At 40.6% G+C, this 9,456-nt stretch overlaps 1 protein-coding gene across 4 annotated transcripts in view; it reads left to right on the top strand.

The window, feature by feature from the left end:
• tnr (tenascin R (restrictin, janusin)) overlaps positions 1–8,712 on the top strand; it is a 177,871-nt gene extending 169,159 nt beyond the window's left edge. For all 4 annotated transcript variants that reach the window (XM_064341665.1, XM_064341668.1, XM_064341667.1 and 1 more), the window contains one exon: positions 877–8,712. In XM_064341665.1, coding sequence (XP_064197735.1) covers positions 877–996 — 120 coding nt within the window. In that variant the 3' untranslated portion in view covers positions 997–8,712. The remainder of the gene's footprint in view (positions 1–876) is intronic.
• Positions 8,713–9,456: the final 744 nt, after the last annotated feature.

Here is a 9,456-nt window from a genome sequence, read left to right on the forward strand (position 1 = left end):
CGAAACATAATTTGATAATGCGTCGCCATGGCGTATTGCTAACCGTGTCACCAAGCGTTTGAAGCCACCACATATTTTTCTGGGTAATTATCTCGTGTTTTTTTCGCAACGCGATTAATTTAGTCTCCCAGGTAATTGTGCTTAAATTGCCCATCAAATAAACCAGGGTGAGAAGTGAACGGAAACCGTCTACCTGCCACCTGCTCGAGTAGACGGCTTTAAGCTGAACGCGGCGTAGAGGTAATGAACACAGACAGTCAGCTGAGTCTTCAGCCCGACTTCCTATTTCCTGACTGTCTGCTTTCATTCCGCGGCGGTCTGTCACAAGGGAGGCCCTCAAATGTTTGAATGTCAGAATGTTTACGCTGGCGGTTTGCCGTGCTAGAAAGGTTACTCGCTGATCCATTTCCACTTAAAGTGTGTCTGAGCCTCCATTAGATTAAGTCGGAATTCATTATTTTTGTTATTGCAACTTTAGCATCAAAAGTTATGCAAATGCGGTTCAAGAAACAGTAAACGTTTGGGTAGTTTGGTCATCAGTGGCACAAACAGTGGCACAAAGTGTGGAAAGGCAATTTATTTTTTTAAGGAAACTTACTTAATAAAATAATCCACCCAAAAGTATATCTCAAATTTATAAAACAAAGGAAAGGCTCATGCCTGTACTTTTCGGTTTTGGCTTACATTCTGTCAATGACTCATTTCTGAACCAATCGTTGTGACTGTGTTTTGCTATGAAGAGCAAAACTTTTCCATTGGTTGAATCTAATCGGTGATCGACAGCTCAGCGTAGCCCTGCCCATTACGGAGTATGTGAAATGTCTCCCTTTCACAAGTACGCATTTCTAATTTCTCTTCCCCTTTTTCTTTCTCCAGGGTATCAACTGGTACCACTGGAAAGGCCACGAGTTCTCCATCCCCTTTGTGGAGATGAAGATGAGGCCTTTCAACTACCGCAGCATCAGTGGCAAACGGAGGAGGTCCACCGTTCTATAATTACCCCGCCCCCGCCCCGCCCTGCCCTACCCTGTCCTCTGCCCCTGGGTCCCGCTAGCTATTCCTATTTTTACACAACGAGGAAGGTGCCGAGCTGTGTACCTTATCCAATAAAGAGGATGCATACACAAGATGGTCTTACTGTAGGAAACGTCTCCAGAGACAGGGAAGTGAACCAAGCTGGTTTCAACACCAATTTCTTTTAAGTCATATATGCTCCATTGCAGAGATGGGGTGGGGTGGGAGGGGTGGGAGGCGTGGGGGTTCGAAAGGGGGCAGGGCTTTTAGGCTGAGGTCAAGTGAGCTTGCATTGAGTGTATAGTACCCGCTTAGAGTGTTTTGCTTTTTCCCCTCCTGCCTTTTAAAAAGAATTTTAACAAAATGGTATATGCCCTAAAAAGAAGTGAGATGTCTCTATTTTTATAACGAGAAGTATAATCGATTCCTGCTTTTTTTCATGAAGTGTTTGTTAGCCTCATTCTCAAGAGTCTGATGTCATGTTTTTTTTTTGTGTTTTTTTTTATTTGTTTTTTTTGTTATTGTTTGACTGAAAACATGGCACTGGCAATTCAGTCAGGGGTGATGAGTGTTGATTATGAAATAGCGTGTCCATCTCCTTAACCAGCCCAACGTTCATCTCCTCGTAACTTAGCACTTCCTGTCTGACCTCTACCACAGCCGCCATGTGACAGTATGAGATAGCGTTATTTATCTATTTATTTGCGCGTGTCCTTTTATTTGTTGCGTATGTCGACTTGAGCATTTGAAAGTTGTCAGCAGAGTGCCACAGCGAAAAGAAAAGCTGAGGCTAAAGATTGTGAACGAACTCGTTAATGTCGATTTTTTTTTTTCCAAATGCACTGAGCCTTTCAGCATACATTCCGGTACGTCTGCCTCCGATTGTGAGTGACAGTGTGACGCCGCATACTGGCCTGGCATCTGCATTGTCCTTTAACTGCGCTTAATTAATAAGATATTCACATCACTGCGTCCGTCAAAGTGTGCAGTCATAAATGGGCAATACTTACGGAGACAAAATAAAAATAAAAAATGAATAAGAATTCGTACATAAGGTCTGAAAAATAAAAATATTTTAGTTCTGAAAAAAAAATTATAACTCGACAGAGTTATTTGCATTCTGAGTAACTAACTGGCTTGCATTGGGTATTCACAAAGGCACGTATTCAAATCTGACTCCAGCAAATACACGTTGAACTGAACGAAATGAATATGCACAGATTTTTTTTTAAACAGTGCAGATTATATGCTGTACTCGCATACATCAACCATTGTCACTTGACATTCCGCTGCCAGCTAATTTGCACTAATCAAATGTAGCCGTGTCTAAACAATGGCTGCTTCTTATTTTATTAGCTTGCTGAACTGTCTTGCATAGTTGCACATCAAAGTAGTTTTTTCTTTTTTTTTCATTTCAGTTTCAGCTAGTTTTTTTAATTGGACTCACTGTGTGTGCATTTTGTTTGTCTCTCATTACCTTTCTGATTTGATACCGGAACTGAGTGTAAGTTAATTTGGTGAATTTGAATTGAGAGGAAGGCTCCCTTTCTGAAAAGCAATGTGCAGGTTTTCATCTTAGTCAAAGCTATGTATGACTATGCACATAGTGTCCCTGGTTAGAACATGTGAGAACATCACCATGATATTGTGTTCTAGGCGCTGTAGAATTAATTGTCTGCTGTAAGGATACTGCAATATTTTCTTGTTTTATTTTATATTTGCATTTCCTTTCCTGAAATCCAGTGGTTGCATTTAGGGAGTTCAAATTAAAGTCTCTGTGTTTCTCTGATACGCTACATTAGTTCAGTTTGCCATGGTTATGTTTTGCCAGTGAAGGCCCTTTACTCGAGAACCGTGTCAGAATTGAGGATCATTTTCCCCTTGTTATGTAATTATTTTGATGGTTTGTTTTGGCGTTGAACCAAAGACTTTCAGAGAAAGGCAAATTTCTGTACAGAAATTAATGGTGACTGTATGGAGGATTTCATGCAGAATATGACCTTTTAACATCTGAAGTGCATTGACACCAGCAGTTTTCTTTTAACACACACACGCACACACACACATATACAAACAGGATTTGTTTGAGCACACTACATAAATGTCACCCAGCTTCCTAAATGCCACCGATTTTTGATAGGTACCCCCTCATACATACTGCACATGCCCCTAATTTATAGATGCTTTTGCATTTAGGTACACTGGCAGTGAAGTGGAGGGTAGTGACAGTGGTGCAGTCCCTAGATCGAGACTGGGTGACTGGCTCATTTCTTGTAGCTTTTCCAAACCACCTCTGCACATTCATGGCTGTGATTCGACAAGTTAAGGGCAAAGCCAAAACAAAGGGAGTTTGGGGTTTCAGGAACTCCAAATTTGGTGGAGCCATCTTGTTGTCACCACTGACTAGAACCAATAACAGTATTGTGTTGGGGTAAGCAAAGCCTTTTGAGTAGTTCTGGCCCCTTTGAAAGTATAGAAAGGATACCCTGTTCGTTGCTCTGCAGCAATTGCCAATCAAATGTTTTAGAACTCATTTGTCAAAAGGTCAAAGGTCTGTAATTGACAGTAACAGCCTGACTTCATCCGACACTCAAAGCCTTAGTCCCTCATCACTAGGTGGGGCCACACTGGTTCCTCTGGTGATGCTGAAAGCATCCTTAGATCAGAAAAAAAATATTTTCAGTAGCCTATGATAAGGAAGAGGAGGTTTCGTGGATTAAGCATAGTTCGAGCCGTTTGAATCTCAAACACTGAACACCAGCACCTGCACAAGGTACTAGTAGCCTATGTAGCATTTACAAACCTCTTATTTTTGACTACTAAATGATAACAGGTACGTCGGTACTTGAACATATTTACATTGTATTTACATTTTTAGCATAAAGTTATAAGTATGTCATATGAATAAAAAACATGTACAGCCTAGACATTGATTACAGCAATTGTGTTGCCCAAATCCTACATGCATCACACGCATTGCACAGTACTGTAAAACATATTTAATTTAAATGCAATTCTTTATTAGCCCTATGTACACACATAATATTGACAGAGTAATTTTCTGACAGTAGGGAGATGTGTAGGACTTTAAATTTAAAAGGAATTTATCTTTTGGTATTTTTTAAACATCTTGATACCACATGTTTGGAAAATTTCTTTGAAACTTCAGCCTATTTGTGAGGTTAAAGGTTTATGATACCTGATTTTTAAAGCTTAACTCAAGTGTTATAACATTGAATTATAAATATAATTGGCTTTGCTGAATTATGTACATGTACATGTTTTGAATTCCCTGCCGATCACATTACCATGTACTGTATGTTCATCTGTGAGTGTAAATCAGATCCTTTGAGTTTGATGTCTGGGAGAGGCAAGCAATGTAACTTATCCTTGTCTTCACCGAATTGTTATTAAAATAGACACGATGACTCATAACCAGTTAGTAGAGGTCAGTTATGAGAGGAGACAAACTGGGTTCTTGCATGTCTATTAATCATCAGGCATAAATGATATTCATGAACTCGCAGTAATTATGGCTGATGCCGATGAACCTCCCCACAACAAGACACAATTGATTCCTTAATTGTGTTGTGACTTTTTGGCTCATGCAATTATGACTTGGGAATGTGTTTTGCTGAAAAGGTGAAGCCACATTTGCAGTTAATTGGAAGGAATTGCAGGTATGTAATGAAAGAATTGCAGAGGTATTTTGCTGTTGTCTGTTTGAAATGAATCGATAAGAATAGCGCTTGAACAGTTTTTGCAGTGCTTAGAATTTTTATGGGGCTCTTAACACAGATTTTTTTTTTAAAGAACTGAATAGGTAGAAAACCAATAACATTCGCATTTGACCTCAAACATTTATTCTTAAAATTTCCACCATGTACACATAACCTGAAACACCTTTTGACCAGATTGAAAAAAGCAGTACATTTCAGAGTGAATTGATTTGACAGGATATTATCTATAGACCATAAGACATCTGTGTTTATGTTTTGTTTTCCTTAAATGACCCCTGCACACCTTGTGGTATGTGCAAGGGTCACGGTAAGGCTTCTGATAGCAACTGTTCCATAGTCACTGCTCATTTATTTGCGTGCTCTGGTCTGGTATTATAGCTGCAGGGTTTGTTAAAAAAATAACATTTGTATTTCATTTTAGCTTGAAGGCTGAAAATTACAGTAATTTTGAACATAATTCTAAACTGCTTTTGATAAGAGAACTATTCTCTGAACAGAAGCAGAACTCAAAAATACAAGTTTAACTGCAAGATCTCTGTAATTATTTCAATGTTTCCCGGCTGTTAGAGTGGAAATTGCTTGTGACCATCTTTGTTTGTGTTGATTTATCCCTTAAATCATTAATCCATACTTAAGGTTGAAGAAATAGCTGTAATTACTGGGTTTCTGTTACTTATTATAGTTTCTTATCAGATAATCACCCCTAGAGGTGAAATTATTGCATGCCACCCATAGGATTTCACATCTTCAGTGTGAAGAAATGTAATATGGAAATCTATATTTGAAATGCTTAACTGCCTCATTAGACCTGACCTAATATTGACCTTGGTAATGCAACATAGTGAGCAGAACCTGAAGTCATGAATTTGATATGAACTTTAGCTATGTGCGTTTTCCAAAGCATTTGCAGATACAGTTACTCCACTGGTATGACATCCCCTTACTAGATGTATTTAATTGTTTAAAGATTAGTTAATCATTTAGCCCCCCCCCTTATTTAATAATAGATAATAGGGTGATAAGAATTTTGAGAAAGATGTGCAGATTACTGGTGGATCTATGTAACGAACATGGGCATCTTTGTTGATGGGCTCCCATTGTATCTACTGATGGTTTCAAAAGGCTTTTGTGAACATTTTCAGTTAACCTCACACCATAATACATCCTCCTGGACATTTTTAACTCTTTTTTTTTGTTGCTGTCTTATTTACAAAAAAAAAAAAAACGAGAATAACGATGATAAAACACCTCTGTACAAGAGATACGAACTCCCTTTCTACTACTGTAAACACTGAGATTTTTATACAAGTACGTGTAACAGACTGTTCAAGTGTACCGGCTAACGCTTTGCAAAGCACTGTGGTCTTGTCTGCCAAGATACACTCAATATGTGCAAAAAAATAAAAAAGGAAATGGGTGGAAGTAGCAGTTCCTGTAAGGCTACGAAGACCTCTGACAAGGACAGAAAGGACTGGCTTAGTGCTCCATCACATGTTGATTGATTGCGGTCATGATCACGGCCCTTGCTGTTGTCTCACTTTAACTTTAATTTAACTTAATTCCGGCTGGGTGGAAGTGAGCTGGGCCTTTGGTCAGAGTTAATGTGTAAATCTCTCTCATGGCCTGCAGTTTAGAACACAGAGCTGGCAGAGGAACAAAAATCGCCATTCTTTAAAAAAAAAAAAAAAGAAAAGAAAGAATAAAAGCAGAAAGCCCGTTAATTTCCCCTTTTGTGTTGGCGCTATGAGTAAAACACAATCTAGTATGAAATCAACTCAGATAAATGCCTTGCAAACCCAATTAAACCGTGTTAAAGAAAAAAATGTTTAAAAAAAAAAAACAGCAATGTACGTTTTTCTTGATGGCTGCAGCTGCAACGCCCCCCTCTCTCCCCCCTCCCACATCCCACAATGCTTTGCACACTGGCAGTGCAGTTCAGGTGGTCAACGGCAACAACGTAATTGACTGTGAGAGCCATAGAGAGGAAGTATACCTTTTCATGCACAGTGGTGCAGAAAGCCATTCACGCTGAAAGTGGCATTAGTGCGGTCCTAAGTGCGGGGAGCCTGCTCTCAGACCATTTTTGAATTGAAAGAATCTCTGTGCGACTTGCACTAAGAGCTCTGCAATTGAGACGAAGGCCAGATTGTTCCAGTTTTTTTTTTGGTTTTTTTTTTCCCCCATATGCTTCGATGTCTGTCCTATAGTTAGCGTAGCAGTCTTCGCAGCCACAGTTCAGTGACTCGCGGTCCGTTGACGAACCCTCCCTAACGAGCTGCGGGCCGCGAGCCAGCTCTCCGATGTCTTTCTTTCCCCGGCCTCTCTGGTTCCAACGCGAGTCCTACGAAACATTACATTACACGCATTTAGCAGACGCTCTTATCCAGAGCAACGTACACGACTTTTCACACAGCGTTTACATTGCATCCATTTATACAGCTGGATATATATACTGAAGCAATGCAGGTTAAGTACCTTGCCCAAGGGTACAACGGCAGTGTCCCACACGGGAATTGAACCCGCAACCTTTAGGTTACAATACCAGCACCTTACCCATTATGCTACACTGCTGCACCGGAAGCAGCCAGGATTCTCTGCGGTGGAACCGGCGTGGGTGCGCTCGTGGTTGCCATGGCGCTGTGAGAGGAAACGGGCGCGGCGCAGATTTCGGCTCCACGTCACATTACTCTCTGCCAGCGTCTCAACGTTGTGTCAGTGAAGATAACCAAAGCAAAAAGGTCACCACTCGGGTTCAATTTCAAGCAGAAATGTCTTTACCTTGGTGGGGTGATACTCTGTCAAAAAAGCTAGTCAGTACTGAGGCACCGTCCTCTCCTTGGTAGCCTTGCCCAAGGCCTTTTTTTTTTTTTTTTGCTGAAGGGTAGACTTTTTGACTCTGGCTGGTGTTTTCTGTAACCCGCTGCTTTGACCTTGCATTGTAAACACAGGAAAGAACAGAAAGGGAGTCTATTATCGCGTTTTCTGCTTTGTTTTGTTTTTTTCCTTGCCCGTGTTGTGTCTGCACTTGCTGGAGAGCCGTATTCCTAAAATGTTCGAACGCCTCCATTCTGGGTGGAGCTGAGAGATTAGAGGGTTATTGGTCGCGATCGGAACTCGTCGTTCGAGGATTATCTCCGCAGACGAGATTGTGCAAACGGAATTCGGCCTTGAGAAACGCAGGCTCAGGCCGATTACGTTGCGTTGGATGGATAATCATTATTGGTCTGCTCAGCAGACTCTCTCATTCGAAGCATATACCACACAGACGTGTTGTGACTTATTTGTGACGGTAAGATAAACTTTATTATGCTGGACTGTTTAAAATAGGGAGCCAATATATATATAGCAGCGAGCATGAACACAGTGCACCTGGTTAAAGCTGGTGATGCCTAAACTTGCCAAACTGTTTATGAAGTGAAACAAACACTTGCATTTAAACGTAGCGTACAGTATATGAATGATGAAGACAAAATTATGGTGGACTTTCCCTTAAACCCGAGTGTTGCTATCGAAAGGCCGTATGGCGACCTATCCCAGCATTCCTTCTCTTTGTCTTTCATTTGTGCGCAGGATTTTATTTTATTTTTTTCTCTTCGGTGGAAGGCTTATTTTGAACAACCTTCAGTGATCAAAATGTGTCAGAGGCCAGCGCAGGTACTGAGAGGAGATGAGAGATGCTCATGTGAAGGATTATACTTTCCCTCTATGGCTCAGGGGGAATCTAAAACAATCTGAATTTTGCATGCCGTGAAGGTGCTTATTCAGTGAAACTGTGAAGACCGGTACGAGCGCCGCGAAAGCTGCGACGCCGAAAGACAGGATCCTGTTGGATAATCTCGGATGTTGATGTTACCCGTCAGATTAGTTTGGTTTTAGCTTGAATTAACACATGTACTACTGTATAGGCCCTTTTTTAATACATTTTCTACACATTAATAAAATATTAAATCTAACCAAACACGTCTCCGTGCATTCTTTGTGCATCGTGTCTGTGTGTGTGTGTGTGTGTGTGTGTGTGTGTGTGTGTGTGCTTTTGACATGATCATCAACCCTGATTTCCAATTCACTACATCATAAAAAACATCACTCAAGCAATGCAGAAAAACCACAAAGGGAAAAAAGGCACTTTTTGTGCATCTCTGCATTCAAACAAATAAAGAGTCTATTCAAACACATTTTTACTTTAGTATAATGGAATGCATTAGTGCTTTCAAAGTCACTAAAAGCACGCATCCGTGCACACCCTCGTTCTGTCTTTCGCTCTCTCTCTCCCTCTTCCTCTCTCTGTCTTTGTCCACTTGCTGAACTTTTTGGGTCCGGCTCCTTGGAAGCTGCTGAAGGGTTTCATGAATGTCTTCAGCAATCGAGTCAGAAATGCCTCTAAAGCAATCTGCAGGCTCTTTAGACGTCTACGTGCGAGTGGCATAAGTGCAGCAAATGAAGTGGCTATCCATTATTGAAGATCTTCACAGAAGTACCGAGCCGCATTCCCTCCTTTTCCTTCCCATGATTGCTGTTCATTAGCAATTATTCTTTACAATGTGCATAAAGGTGTATGAAGTTTGAAAATGTTATCATTCAAAGGAAATCCTTACTATTATTATATAGCCTCTATAACCTCTCTCTCTCTCACACACACACACACACACACACACAGACACACACACTTGCACATGCACAATATAATTCTTCAACTAAATGC

The sequence above is a fragment of the Anguilla rostrata genome, chromosome 6 (genome assembly GCF_018555375.3).
Source record: "Anguilla rostrata isolate EN2019 chromosome 6, ASM1855537v3, whole genome shotgun sequence".
NCBI classification, from domain to species: Eukaryota; Metazoa; Chordata; class Actinopteri; order Anguilliformes; family Anguillidae; genus Anguilla; species Anguilla rostrata.